This window comes from Anopheles arabiensis, chromosome 3, assembly GCF_016920715.1.
Source record: "Anopheles arabiensis isolate DONGOLA chromosome 3, AaraD3, whole genome shotgun sequence".
Taxonomy (NCBI): domain Eukaryota; kingdom Metazoa; phylum Arthropoda; class Insecta; order Diptera; family Culicidae; genus Anopheles; species Anopheles arabiensis.
Genome location: NC_053518.1, coordinates 15,741,855 through 15,757,747, shown reverse-complemented (window position 1 = coordinate 15,757,747; position 15,893 = coordinate 15,741,855). Strand labels below are relative to the sequence as shown.

Sequence of the window (15,893 nt, the reverse complement as noted above, 5' to 3'; positions counted from 1 at the left end):
TAGCAAACTTCAAGTGCATTATTATCCCGACAGTTCGTCGAACAGAATCTATTGTCCATATAAGGAAAATTTCGGCAATGATATTTATGCAGAAATAGGAGCGTCAAGAAACGTCCAAACCTGGCAGGAAAAACACAGGGATAGGAATAACACCCAGGCTCGAAGGGAAAGACAACATCATTCCAAAGCTATCGGAAAGAAATCTATTCCTAGAATTCGCATTGTTGCGGCATTTTCTGAATACTTACAAGAGATCGAAAAAGAAAGGCAGGAATTGGAAATGCAACAGCAGTTGAAGCAACAGCGCATCGTGCAAGAATACGAACAACTAGCACAACAGCAATCCGAGAAAGAAAAGCAACGATTGGAAGAACAGCGGATCGAGAACGAAAAGCAAGAATCGGTACAGCAGAAGCTTGAGTATATAAAATACGACACTTTACAGCAAGTTGATGATAGCCAACATACAAATCTTGATCGAGTCGCCAAGCTAGACATAAAACACCATAAAAAAATATCTCAAGGCTCGTTTAAACAGATTCAATTCGATTTAGTTAAGCCTAGTACCTCAAGACATAATGCTAATCAAAAGCAGATATTTGATATTCTGAACCAAAATTCAAATCTAGATGATTGGTTACAGCTTCAGACAAGCATCGTTAGTGCTCCAGAGCTGATATCATTAATTAAACTTTTTGAAACATTAAAACCAAATTTTACTACTCTGCCTGATAAAAATAGAAATGTTGAGCTCGAAGCTGTTGCAGCTATGTTAAAGGCTAAGGATATGTTTACAATTTTAAGAGACACTTCACAAGAATTACCTTCATACCATACAAAGGTGAATCGTATCGCATTGACAGCAGATAATGTATCGAGATATCTGGAAGAAACGGAGGAAAAAAATGAGACTATCTATCATCCTATGCTTGGTTCCTTGAATAAATACATTTTTGACAACTCTACAGAACAACGAGATACAATCATAGAATTTGGTGTAAAGGTATCGAAATGTAGTGACAACGCGATCAAACGTGCTGTAGAAACATTCATTTTGGAAACATACAGCTCAAAAGCTGCAGATGAGCGTGTGAACCAGTTTTACGATGAATACTATGATTATTTAGATAATCAGCAAAAAAACATTGACACTATCATTGAATCATTAGAAGCCGAACTTAAAAAGCAACAAAATGATGAAGTACTTCGCCTGTGGTATGAAAGCGTTGATGACGATACATTGCCGGAAGATCTTAAGATGATGATCAGAAACGACAAGGCATTAAGCTCTCTGTACGATAAACTTACTGTAGAGAGAAATGCAGAATATAACTGGGAGAGATGTTGTGCCGATGGAAAAATACAAGAAATATTCAAGATCAGTCTAGAGAAGGAAGGAATAATGAGCAAAAGTTATAGAGTGCTTTTGGCATATGTTTTCAACGTGAACATTCGGGTCTATGCTAGAGCCGAGAACAATGAAATTGAGCTGATAGAAAATCATAATCATGAATCTACGACTGTGATACATGTCTTACTGGAGGTTAACAAATTCATTCAACTGAAAATCAACCAAGCTTACCGTCTGCTAGAAGAAGAGCGTCTACACAAGGATAGTATTTATAGACAAATTCTAACAGAAGTAAGCACAATGCAGATTGAGTACGTCTTTGTACCTAATTTTAAGCGAAAGTTGTTGTACCAAAACAGTTCCTCTAAACAGGAAGCATTCGACGAATCGGACGATGAGGCAGTAATTAGAAAGATTTCTGAATTCTTTTTAGATGAGGAGAGGAACCAAATTGCTCAACGTTTGCAAAACATTTCTCCCAAATATACTGGCCAGCATGGAGTGTTCGAAAACATTTTGCAGCGTTTTTCTTTCGAAGGAAGACATGTGTCATCGAACGAATTGTGTTTCTTGATCAATTCTATACTAGCACACAGTGCCCATTCAAGACAGGAACGGTACACGTTTTCATGGATTGTTGCTGCATACAATCAAAGTAATTGGACAGACGAGTTGTTACTGTTGCAGTTGGAGAACTTTTTCAAAAGACAGCTGCAGGACAAGTCAAAATGGCGTAAGTACATGTCAAACATAGACAATAAGGGTGTTTTACTAGTATTTGCAGCTCAGTTTGATCAAAGTCCATGCTCTGAGCAGTGTGTCGAAGAAATCTTGCACTTGTTGAGTAGTATTCCGATAGAATCAGTTAATCTTGATCAGTTCGAACTATCAGAGTGGCCATATGTTCTCAAAGAATACTATTGGACCTGTAAGTTTAAATCTCTGATGCCGTGGGATAAGGAGTTGGCAAGCTTATCCTCTGCTACCTTTTACGCGCTATCCATCGAAAACACGTTCGGTGATAAACTGATGAGCATGTTGTTTGAATCGTTGGAAGGAAAGCGCAACGAGCTTACCCATGCTGAGTTGAACAAAATCTTAAATTGTTTCCATACCCAAAAGTGGAACTTGTGCATTGAGGAATTAAACGTTTTTAAGCGTTGTAGCGTGAAAGAATGGGTTCAAAATATGGATAGAAAATACACAATAAACTCAAGGCAACTTACCGTTTCTCAGATAGTAGCTATAATAAAAGGCAATTCTAACACATCAAGTAATATAGTGAGGCATTTGTCACGAATTGAAAATTCGGTGGCAAATATTCATTATAACGAGACAACATTCAATACGAAAAAAGTATCCAGTTTCTTGCCGGAAGACATAGAGCAATGGACTAAACAGTTCCAGGATAAAATAAAAAAACCAAATGCATACGTTTTTGAGGAAATGCTCGCTGTAATTGATAGGGCAATCGAGCTTAAGCGGGGGTTCAGATTACGAGACACCCAGCGATTGACAGTGTTGGCATTGCTGGCAAACGATAAGAGCACATTAGCCCAGATATCTACCGGTGAAGGAAAAACGATTATCGTAGTAGCGATTACAATTATAAAAGTTCTCCTTGCGGAGAAGGTAGACATTATCACTAGCTCCTCGGTACTTGCCAAGCGAGACGCAGATGAGAACAAGGACATCTATGAACTGTTTGGATTTAGCGCCTCCCACAACTGTAGCGAAGTGATAGAAGAGCGAAAAGAAGCCTACTCTTCGAATCAGATTATTTATGGAGATTTGGGAAATTTTCAGCGTGACTATCTGTTAGATAGAGTTTACGGGAAAAATGTATTGGGAGACCGCAGTTTCCAGAATGTAATTGTTGATGAGGTGGACAGCATGTTGCTCGATAAGGGAAACAATATCTTATATTTATCGCATGATATTGCCGGTATGGATAAGCTAGAATCGGTATTCGTATTCATCTGGCAAATTGTCAACAATCCAACAGATCAAACGGAAGATGTACTTATGAAAGATATCAAACAGTCGGTGCTGTGTGACATGTACGCCCTCATCCAGAAAGAGGATATCCAAAGTCTAGACAATGTTTTGAGCGTATCCGATGCATTAACTATATGGGAAAGGTTGATACAATCTGAAATAATAAATGATTCAGGAAGATTGTTAGTCGAAGCTGTCGATTGCAAAAAGCTAGATAAAGTACTTTCACCAGACTTTACAAAACTCAAAGATCGTTTAAGTTTCTTACTTTGGTCGCGGATCGAACGTGAAACTTATGTCACAGTTCCCAATTATCTAAAAGCATTCGTGGAGCGACATTTGGACGGTTGGATATCTAGTGCCATAACAGCACTGTACATGGTGCCGGGTCAATACTACGTGGTGGACGTCGACAGATCTGGGACAGGTACCGACCGTAATGCAAATGTAATTATTCTCGACAGAGATACGGGCACCGATCAGGTTAGCTCGCAGTGGGATGAAGCGATGCATCAATTCTTGCAGCTTAAACATGGATGTAAGCTGTCCACTCTGAGCCTAAAGGCGGTTTTCATTTCAAATGTTACATATTTTAAAGAGTACGAACTGCTCTACGGTTTAACAGGTACGCTAGGAACAAACGAAGAAAGAGACCTCCTCAAGAAGATACATGATGTGGATTTTGTCACTGTTCCCACTTTTAAAATGAAACAGTTTGAAGAATATGGATCTATAATATGTTCAAGTAGTGAGGACTGGAAACAACAGATACGCCAGGAGGTTACTAAACAAATCAAAACTGAAAAAAGATCCGTTCTTATGATATGTGAAACTGTCCAGGATGTTGAAGCATTACAGCTGACATTAGGTTCCGAGGAGCATAAAAATCTTCACATCTATAAGCGAGATTATGAGAAGTTGACTATTCCAAAGGATGGATTGCAATCTGGACACATTATTATTGCCACCAATTTGGCAGGTCGCGGCACGGATATAAAAATATCCAATGAACTTGAGAAGGCTGGTGGTTTGCATGTGGTACTAACATACCTTCCTGCAAATATTCGAATTGAAGAACAAGCTTTCGGAAGAGCAGCAAGAAAGGGTGAAAAGGGATCGGGACGGATGATAATAATGGTGGCGGACGGGAAATCACACAGTAATTTTAAGATATATAGCCTCAAGCTAAAGCGAAACGCAGACGAGTTATTACGCTTAGCAGCTATAAAGACTTACTACGAAACAACGATTAAAACGGAAGAGAACTGTTTTAAATCATTCAAAAATCTGTACGAACAGTTACGGAATAGTTTAGATAAAACGCCAGATCAGGTAAAAGCGATTCTGCTGCAAAGTTGTTTGGACAAATGGTCGTTTTGGTTGGATGAAAACAATGCCCTGATAGGAAAAGCATCAGTTGAGGCGGATAAACAGGTATTAAACCTGCTATTAGATAATTTCTTGATACAATTTAAAAATCTACAAGCTAGTAGCGCAAAAAATTGGTCAGCTTGGGTCGAAGAAAATCCCATACAAATGATTAAATTGGGAAAATACATTTCTCAACATGAATCAGATCATCGGGATACAGCTTTGCAGCTGTTTGGAAAAGTTATCTCGAATGAACCTTATTTCTGCGAAGCCGCTTATTACTATCGTGCATATGCGCGGTCACTCGGCAAGATAAACATGACGGAGTTTCAAAACGACTTAACTTCTGCTGGTACGCTTTTCGATGAGCATATTAAGAACACAATGCATGCATTAGGTGTCGTAGAAAAGCAAAAAACTATGACTAAAGAGTATGAGGGTTATAAAGCGCAAAAAGAAAGTCTGGTAAATCTGTACTCATTGTTCTTAGAATCTATAGACGACATGTTGGGTCAGGCCATAAGTCCTGCATCGTTTATAAATTACGAAATCAAGGAAGATCTATCTGAAATAATCTTTAAAAACCTTGTCCGAATCGGCGTGATAAAGAAGGCTGAATTAGTTGGTAACATACCGATTGCTCGGATTCAGAAACTTCACACCGAGTATGGGATACCCGTAGACAAATTGAAAACTTTCTTACACCACCGAAGGGGCGCTATCGATGAGAAAAAATTACTCACAGATATTCGTAGATCATTTTCATTTCCAAACAGAAGTGAATTTTGGAATGCACTTATCGCACAAAATGTGCTTCATAGTGTCAAACATTATGTGAGAGTAAATGAAGAACGACTGGAAACGATAGATCCCGCACTAATGAACGTCATAAAGCAAAAGGTAGAGATAGGTGAGCTGGTAAAAGAAGTCATTAAGCTAGATAAGCATCAGATGTTGTTGATCAAACACGAACGACAAACGCAGCATTACTTTGAGAAAGAGAAACTCATCCGTACGATTGGTGAAAGGAAGTATACCTCCCTGGTAGAAAATGGTGTGCTATCATTCAACGAAAAAGCGACTATAGATAAGAGTAGAATAGACGATTGTGTGTTCTCTGTCTTCGATTCTATTACAGTGCAGGATATTACCAACAAGACACGAATTACAACTAGTGAAGCAAATAACATTGTTGCTGAACTTCTTAAGCAAAATGTTCTGGAAAAAAGGGGCAATACATTAGCTTTAACAGTTAATTATGAACAGGCAATTTTTCTTCCTAGTTGCCCAGTGTATGAAAATGTCATAAGAAACGTCCTTGCTTCGTGTTTCGCCTACAGGCTAACTCTGAGAAACATATCAACTCAACTAGAAAAAGAGGATTGTAGTGACATTCGTATAAAGTTGCACCCTGATCCTTATCAAGTGTTATTTGACGATCTATACGAGCAAAAGATAGTTAGACACCCTATGCTTACGCGTATGATCGATGAAAGTGCAATTAAAGCAATCCACGGTGAAACGTGGTCAGAGGAGGAATTGAAGAGCGAGCTTTCTAAGGATATTGGTTTGTCCGTAGAATATACCGAGGTTTTGTTGGATGCGTTGCTTAAGAATCAGTGGATTGTCCCGGTATTCTTATCGGAACTGCTTCTAAGATCTAGTGACCCTATTTTACAAACTGAATGGTCAATTGATGTAAAGGGTTTGCCTCGTAAAATTAATGAAAACTCTTACATGAATATTTTTGATTTAAAATCAACCGTTTCTGCAATAAATCCTTTCTATGACGTGACGAAAATATATTATAATCTATCTTTTAAACAAAAACGACAAAGTCTTGCTGATTTAAAATTATCTATTGAATCAATCGACGTAAAGCATGGCTTTGTCGAATCTTATGACGTAGGTATCGCGATTGAAAAATGGTTTAACAATAAATTACTATTAATTGAAAAAGGAACTACTAAACATATCGAGGATGTGCTTAGTAAGTCGAAGTCCTTACTAGCAACGTTAAATGTACCTTCCGGTGAACTTAAATCCATCGTGGAGTTTTATGGCCAAAATAATTTTGGAAACATCGATGAGATGCGCATTTTTATCACGAACGGCTTAGAACATGTTTTACAACTGGTGGAGAAAAAATGGACCTTAGAAATGAAATTAAAAACCTTTCTAGTAGCAGCCCTTGGTGTAGCACAAATAGTCATTGGTGCGATAATAACGGTTTGCTCATCCGGTTTTATGACGCACGTTGGGAGCGCATTGATTAGTGAAGGAGTCAGCGACATCATGTTCGCCGTTACTGCCGGCATGTCCGGTTACTTTAGCTGGCAAGACTATGGCAAGCATAAGCTGCAGAGTCTGGCTTTTACAATCGCTACAGCTGGTGTGGGAATGTACCTTTCCAGTGGGGCTAAGATGTGCCGCATAGGCTATAAAATTGCCGGTCCAACTCTTGAGTATGGTGGTAAAAAGGTAGCTGAGCTGACAGGAAAGCAGCTCATCAAAGCGGTTGGTGGTTGGACAGTCGTAAAGGAGACAGCGAAACGTGTCGCGATCAAAACGGCTGAAGGTGTTTCGTTTGCTCTGGCAAATATGGCCGTAGATAAGATCGTTGAAGATCATCTACAAAATATGCTGAATTCTTTGGCATTGAATATTTTGTCAGGTATTGAGGATACGGTGAAAAATCATTCTGTAGAGCTAATCCAAAACCTACGCAAAGCTTATGATCTCCTCGGTGAGAACAGTGCTAGAGCTCTTGTAGATGATTTGACAAAAATATATATGATGGAACAGAATATGGGGCATATATTTCTATCTTATAGTAAGGAACTGTGCCAAAGTGTGATGAAAGGCATCATCAATGCGAGTAAAAAAACTGGTACAACTAGCAGCGCAATGGTATTCATCAGTCAGCTAAGCCGGGTACTGCAATTTGTAGAAAGTGCTGCACAAATCAGTAAAATGTGCAATGCAACACATAACCTGTTGAATGGTATTAACACCGAACTAAAGCAAAAGCTCTTAAATATTGAGAAGCACTCAGCTCCATCGAAGGAAAAAAAGGACAATCAGAAAGATTTTGAGCGCTTTCAGAGTAAAATGATCGATCAATGGAAAACTACATTGAGTAAACACGTTGGACAACTGATTGCGCAGCATGTTGTCAATCCAGTGCTGCAAATGGGTGTTAAAATGGCCACATCATTTGTGTCAAAAGAGTTGAAAGACATTACACGCAGCATGGCAGAGTCAAATAGAGCCAAAAAAGTGCACCGTCTAAAGAAGGAACACGAACAGAAGATAAATCGGCCAGATATGAAAACTGAAACAAAGCGTCAGCTGACCGATCAATATCACGGACAGTTGCTGAAGATTATGCACAAAACCCGCAATCCATCATTGTTTGCCACCATCATCCGGGAGAATGTCCCAATGGATTTGACTTGTGTCGGGGCCTGTACCCCAATGATACATAAACTGTTGCAAGCGCAAAATCCTGCGATAACGGGTCTCACAATCACCGTTCATGGTGAAAAGGGAATAAAGCAATCGTTTCAATCTGGGAAAGGCGGTCCCGAGGTGCATCTGGAACTGAAAGATAACCATTTCACTGTGTCACAAGAGGAAGAAACACAGGTAGACACGTTTAACAACAATTGTCTATACGGAGCACTAGCTACGGCTATACCAGAACTGAGAGCTTTGGCACCGACAACTTTCAGATATATGTTAAGTAATTGGATTAAGCATGATGACAACACGCAACTTTATATTAGATATGGTTGGCACCGTTTTGGGTTAAACCATGATGTGGTTGGAGGTGCCAAAAAAAAGATGAATTATACTAATTATGAAGCGTCCATTGATAAAGAGGGAAACCCCTTTACAGAAGATGAAAGATCTGCTATATATCATTTGTTTTCACGCTTTCAACACACGTTTCGGTTTGGCGGCGAGGTGAGAAAAGGAGTTGAAGTTACTCGTTTGCCTGTTGATAAGATTATCAAATATGGAGCTAGTAACTACAAGGCGTTTCGAAAGGTTAAACCTTTCACTGGCCTACAACAAGCGCATGTTGTGCGAGTTTCTGTCGATGAAGAGCTGAAAACCACAAACCCAGATGTATACGATAGCATAACCACACACGCTGGTCACACACAGTTAACTGATAAGTCTGTTAATGTATTTCATAAAATTGGTGGGGATATAGATAGAAGTCAGCATCGATGGTTAGTGAATCTTGCAACTATAGACTATACTAAACGTTTAAACTCACGATCTAGGAAAATAATTTCCGATATTAAAAACGACACTTTGAAACTATATGAAAAGAACATTGCGAAACTCAAAACTGAACATGCTGATGAATCAAACCACTGGCAAAAACGGTTAAAGTACGATGAAGATGTTAAGGTACTGGAATGTGCTAAAAATTATATACTTAATACTACGATCGAAGAAATGTATCGTTATGCAAAGGAGGGCTATGCCAACCGTATCCAGGACATACGAAAGAAACGTAGAATGGACAGCCCGGTTAGAGAGGAATAGAGATGCATTGCGATTAATTTACCATCTATGCAGATAATCACAAACATGTGGAAAAAATAATTTATATATAAAATTCAAAATCCTTGATAAAGATAATTCTGATAACTTTTACCTCATAGCATTACACTCAAGAGTAACTTACGCTCTGAATTAAAGAAAATTCAAAAGGAAAACAAGACAAAAATAATATTGCAGACAAGATTATTCCAATTAGCTAATTATCCTGATTATAGAGATACGTAACGGAATTTCATACTGTAACTTAGCTTCAGACTGCACGCCAAAAGAAACTGTACTAAAATCTATTTCAGTTTATCCCAAAACTGTCCCGATCCAGCAACTGATCCTGGGCCTACACCGGTGCACATCAGCCTATGTCGAAATGGATTCCAATTATTTTATTTTTGGAGGAAGCAATGGATTCCATTTCTATTATGGCTCAAAAACTGTACCTTGAAACTGTGTAGGGAACGAAGAGGGATAGCAAACCTGATTCGGTTCAGCAACCGATTCTGTACGATGCGATCGATGAACCAAATGCAACAAATTCAGCGTAATGGTGCAGCGTACAAACTCAGTGTAGAATAAAGCGTTAACATTAGTGTCTAACTTCAACGTAGAAATTTATATCTAGTTTTATTGTGAAAAGCTCACAGAAAGATTACTAAATCATTCATAAATCAACGCAATCAATACTCACTCAGGAAAACACGGAGAGAGATTATTGTTATCAGTTATAATTGTTATCAGCTGAATTTTTTGTCTAAGTCAAGGTTAAGAGCAAGGTCAAAAAGGAAAAGTACTAGCTGTAATCTACATCATACTTTATCACGGAACTCAGACACTGACGAGTATGTTCAACTTTTGGAAACTAGAAAAGCATATATCAATATGTAAGTATAGTTACAATTTTTAGTTTCCTGTTAAGGAAATGGAGTGACATTGTCATTTTTTTTGTAACAGTTCCTCTTCGCCCGAATGCAATTATACGCGCATATCCAACCCAACGTATCATCCTGTGACACCATTGAGAGAGGATCAAACACATGATCTAAAGTTGGAAGTGCTGCTTTCAGCTGGAAAACACGTTAAAGCAAGTTGCTTGACACTATTTAATAATACTTTGCACATAACATCCTAGTTCTTGTTGTGTTACCGTACATCGCTGCAGGATTATGGGCTAGCAAAATATTAACGAGAGTTGAAAGTCAAGCCGAAATGGGCCTAATACATTGATAACCAGGAAACTGTGTGCTTGCTTCGTAGAAGGGAACAAATTTCCATACCAATGGGCAACGACACATAAGGAGATCCTGATCTGATCCATTATCAATTATACCAGCCAATAATGAAAAAGCGCATCGATCGGACTGACCATCGCAGCAATAAAACAAGAACACGAGCTACTCAGTTGACAGCCTTGAACGACTGACGTTAAAACTATAAATTTGAATCGCATTGATTTATCCCGATAACAATCGGGAAAACCTTACCTGATCGTTCTTTCTTCCATGCTGATCATAAGAACAGAAGGATCAACTGTATTGTAAGTATGAAGGAATGGATAGCGCACTAATTACAAGTAAATCATCATGTTCTGTTTTTGTTTCAGTATGTCCGGAGCATAACGTTAAGATTGACTGAAGCTTCTTACTACGTTAATCCGGATCTTCTTATTTTTGACGCGAGGACTTACGTGTAACAACCTAAGCTGCCATGTCGTCCAACACAGGCTTTCAATATTAGTACCACGTAGCCCTAGGATAGTCAGTTTTTGCTGCTGGAGCCGGTTCATATGAGGCTTGAATCCGGATCGAACATGTTGAGTCGTGCGAGATGATGTCACAGGACTTCTCAAATTATCCAGGTCTGCAGATAGCTAGAGAACGGCTGCAAGTAAAAGTATCAACACAATATAATTATCTAAGTACAAAAAGGCAATAGATTTTAATGTACACCGTTTCTTTGTAGTAGATGAGTAGGATTTAGCTTATTTTAGGATTAGAAGTTAAAATATGCATTAATGAAAATTTGTTAATTAATGTAAGTGCTCCTTCAAATATATACATAACCTATATTTTTAATTGTTTAAAAAAGGTGTTTAATTTGCGTTATAGAGGAATGAAAAGACAGAGCAGTGTATGAAAACCGTCCTCAGAGGCTGATATTGTTTTACCTAAACCTTGTGCCTGTAGCATTTACTTTCCATCGCCAATCTTAGGGCTGAAACGCGCAACGTTTAAGAGACGTATATAGGAACTCACATTTAAAAGTCTCATCTTCGTCCATCGCGACTGGGTTTTTGAGTTGAGCTGCTTTCTCAGACCATAGATCGAATAGCAGCCTTGTGCGCAACTGAATTTGTAAGTTATTGTCGGTGCAGACCTTTGACCTGCTTTAATTTAAATTTTAAACGGCTGCAACAATGCGTTCGCCTGTTCGTAGATCTGCATTTGTTAGTAGAGTCCTTGTTGCAAAGGGACAAAGAGTTTAGTCGACGTATCTTTCGATACGACAAACCGCGATGATATTAAGTTCTTTCATGATATGTGGTGACGTGAGGTTTTGAAGGAAATATATTCGTTTAGCGTAGGTTTTTAGTTTAAAAATATGTATCTGCCAATGTAATATCTGCCATTAATGTAAGTGAACAAAACTCAGTTCTTAAGGGAAGTAATGTAAATCCTGCATAAGGAAAATATAAATCGATCATTACGTTGTTTTTTTCTCAATCAGCATTAAAATAATTTATTTTTTTAATAACCTTTCTTGTCTAATCACCTTTCTTATGAAATCAAAATAATTAGAAACAACTATACTGTTACCTTCAAACTAAGGCCCTGATGTAACGTTAATTCTTAAAACAGTATTTTTTAAGCTTTCAATGACCAAGCAGGAATCCAATGACTTTTGGGCTAGAACGTAGGTTTGGAACATCATGATTAGTACAATAATCATACAATTTAACGTCGTATTCTTCTATATTACATGGAATTTTAACGGTATTTTGAAGGAATCTTACTCTTCCGCAAACCTTGAGCGACCATTGACCTATCCGGATGTTTACAATCTTTACATTTTCGCACTCATGATAGCACACGAACAACCTGTGTGTTAATGCTGCTCCACATAACAATGTGCTTCCCTACCCAAGACTCCCATAATTCTCGGACACCCTAACATCACCAACTTTAACACTCAAGATTCCTTTTTTTCATGTATTTCTCTATTCTTTGTATTTTTCTCTCTCCCTCTCTTTCTCAGGATTGGTAGTCAATGGTTTCATAAACGTTGTCATCACAACGATCGAGCGGCGGTTCGGCTTACGCTCGACCCAAACTGGCCTGGTGGCCAGTGGCTACGACATTGCGTCCTTCCTGTGCCTCGTGCCAGTATCGTACTTTGGCGGCCGGCTTGGTGCCTCGAAACCGCGCTGGATCGGATGGGGCGTAGCGGTGATGGGACTCGGTGCGTTCGTCTTCGCTTTGCCACACTTTCTCGTGGGCCAGTATCGGGCGACGAATTCGGATCAGAACGTGTGCACGCTGGCAACCGCACTAGTGACCAACGGTACGGGCGCATCCGTGGAGGCACTAACGGAGGTAGGTAGCGTGATTGCAAAGAATGTAATGGAGAATGGTGTTTTAATGTATGCCGCTAATCATGGTGTGAGTTTAGTTCAACAGGTAAAGAGTAGAATAATATTGGACGCAGCTAGATGTTAACAATATATAAAATGCCACATTGAGCATGATATCCAATAGCTTCTCAGGAGGGACAATTAGAATTAAAGACATAAAGGCAAAGAGCTTGCAAAGTAAATAAGCAGCAAAGTTAGGCCAAACAACAATTAACTCATAAAAAAACTTTAATTCAACTTATCAATTGTATCAACAAAGCTTCAGCAATATCATTTTTATTTTCAGTTTTGTTATTGAAAATATTACTCTCTTTATGTTTCATTGTTATTACTAGTGTTTATCTTTTCTTCATTATTTTCGTACTGTAAATGCTATCATTTCAATTATTTTCATGTTTTCTCTTCTAAAGCGTACAGTTTGGAAGTATGTTGTTGTGTTTTTTAAGTGGTTTACTTGCAAGGATTATTTTTATAACTTCGTTTCTTCATTTCTTGATACATTTGACCACAATTATTTTACTTTATTTATTTATTTTTCCTTGATTGTTTTTCTCACATTAAAATTATAAGTTTTGATTTACAATCGCATGTGTTTTATAAATATCATTGTTTTCATCAATATGTACTATTATTGTCTTAACTACCATTTCCGTACACAAATCCAATAGTGTTCTTCATCTCATTTTAAGACTATTGACAAGAATAGTAACTCAAAAGCATTCAGTAATTAGGTAGCAAAAAAGCACACTTTGTCGACATGTTTCCCTGCCGGGCAGATCCGACTGGCTCTATTCACCTGGTACACCCTGGCAATGTACTGTTACCGGATGTATGAAGGAATAAGTTCCTTTTTCTCTTTAACTGTGCTGCTTGTTGGCATGTATCTGACTTCCTGCTTTTCCCTTCCTGTTTAATCCCTTCCCTTTTAGCTGGTCGGTTGCAACCATGACACAGTATCGCCGCTGGCAAACGGTGGACAAGGCCCGACATCGGACAGTGAAAACTTGTCGTGGAATGTGTGGTTCTTCTTTACCGCCCAGCTGCTGCTCGGTGCGGGTGCATCGCCACTCTACACCCTCGGCGTTACCTACATCGACGAGAACGTCTCGAAGAAGATGTCTTCCGTGTATTTGGGTGAGTATTGTTCTGGTGGTGTAAATTAGATGAATATGTGTAGCTGTATGTCCCATATACGGCCCATAAATATAAGTACAAAGCGCCAAACCAATGCAAAGGCGGGCAAATGGTTGCATACGCAGTTTAAAATATGCCACACCATGCATCGGTCTGCGCCCCTCTCTCCTTAGAGGCTTCTTTCTCTTTGTTTGTGCTTTTCCATCGCAACGGTGGCCTACATTGGGCAACCTTCCCCGGGAGGTGGTCGGTGTCGGAGGCCAACCACTGTTGTAAGCTATTCGCAAATGAACACCATAAATTACTCACCGTATAATCTTTGCGACACACTTCTGCTGTCGCCCCTTCTCTGAGGTGCAGCAGCAGTAGCAGCCACCGTTGAAGGAGGATCAAAATATTTTGCAATCACTTCTGTCAAAATAAATCATCTGATTGTGAAATTAAACGACGATCTAAGGGAGAGGGACACGCTGAGAATATGGAAGGGTGGCAGAGGGCGTACAAATAAAATCATGCCTTCTTATTTTTCGGGAAGCGGTAGGGAAGAAATTCCTCCTTCCTCTAACATCATCCGGGATCGAGGTGGGTGGCTATTGTCGCAGCGAAGGACCAAACCCTCCATATTATTGTGGATTCTACTTTCTCGAAGACAGTAGGAGGGTTTCCCTGAGCTCGAGTCTTTGTGTTTGGCGTGGAACAGCACACACTTGCGAACTGGGCAAACGTTTGGGAATATTGGTAGTGAAAAAGGGGGTCATCGTGATCTGAAGGGTGATAAAAATGCGTACATCTTCATCATAATTTTATTAGCATCCTTTTATTAACCCTGTGTGAAATGGTGCGTCAAAACGGTTTCCTGTAACCCCCGCTGGAAGTACGAAAGAAGGGCAAAGAAAGCATATCGTGATGCAGTTTTATGGAACAAGATTGACATAAAGAAGATAACCCAGAGAAAAAAAAAACATAACACAGCAAAGTTTTTGCATAAAATGAGTATCAAAACAAATTTCACTGTAGAAGCTAAACAACAGAGAAGAGAAAGGCTCGAAGGTACTATAGACTACGGATTTTTGTTATCATACAACTTTGGGTAAGTAATACGGCTTTTATTTATTGGAAAAATTAAAGCTGTATTGATTCGTTCACGTATCAAGAACTTTTTCCCAACGCATAGACTAATTGAGGAAATTATAACGATTAAAGAAAACTTCGTGACTGCCCTAAGAAATATATTACATGTAAAACTCAATTCCTGATTTGCAAATTAATGGAATATTAATAAACTATCGACAGTCAAGATCACATAATATTTTGGAGTAAACAATAAGATTCCTTGTCCCGATAATGACCAATACCAACTACGTAGTTCTACGGAGAATTCATTTATGTACTAGAAACTAAGTCTCATCATGATTAGATTCTCCTAGTAAAGAGATTCAATACGTCATAAAGACCGATCATTTTCAAAAGAAAACGTTGTAACCAAAAATAGAGAACTTTGTTCAATTCAGCCATGTAGCCACCCGATTTCCGACAGGTCTCGCTTCACCTGATCCGGACCATTTGGCATGGTTATCGACATTAAATCTATCTCGGAATCTAACGTTAAAGTCGTATCCGCTAAATTTTGACTCTAACTCACCTATTTTTGTCACAAAAGCACCAATTTTTGACAGCATATCACAATTTTTGCCTCGAAGGCATCAATTGTTGACAGTGCGCATCAATTTTTGTCTCTAAGGCATCAATTTTTTATTGTGAGTCAATCGCTCTATTTACAAAATTTAACGTTTTTTACTGTGGAAACTATAGTGGAAGGTTTAACAGAGTGAAGAA

At 38.8% G+C, this 15,893-nt stretch overlaps 1 protein-coding gene and 1 long non-coding RNA gene across 2 annotated transcripts in view; both read left to right on the top strand.

Annotated features, from left to right (window-relative positions):
* Window positions 1-15,893, top strand: part of LOC120903680 (solute carrier organic anion transporter family member 4A1) — a 49,197-nt gene that overhangs the window by 22,689 nt on the left and 10,615 nt on the right. The window contains exons 3-4 of the mRNA XM_040313246.1: window positions 12,548-12,885; window positions 13,853-14,057. Of these exons, the coding sequence (XP_040169180.1) occupies window positions 12,548-12,885; window positions 13,853-14,057 (543 nt within the window). The remainder of the gene's footprint in view (window positions 1-12,547; window positions 12,886-13,852; window positions 14,058-15,893) is intronic.
* LOC120903681 lies at window positions 9,540-11,260 on the top strand. Its single transcript, XR_005739637.1, has 3 exons — window positions 9,540-10,176; window positions 10,247-10,829; window positions 10,896-11,260. It is a non-coding gene; the product is annotated as an uncharacterized LOC120903681 (long non-coding RNA).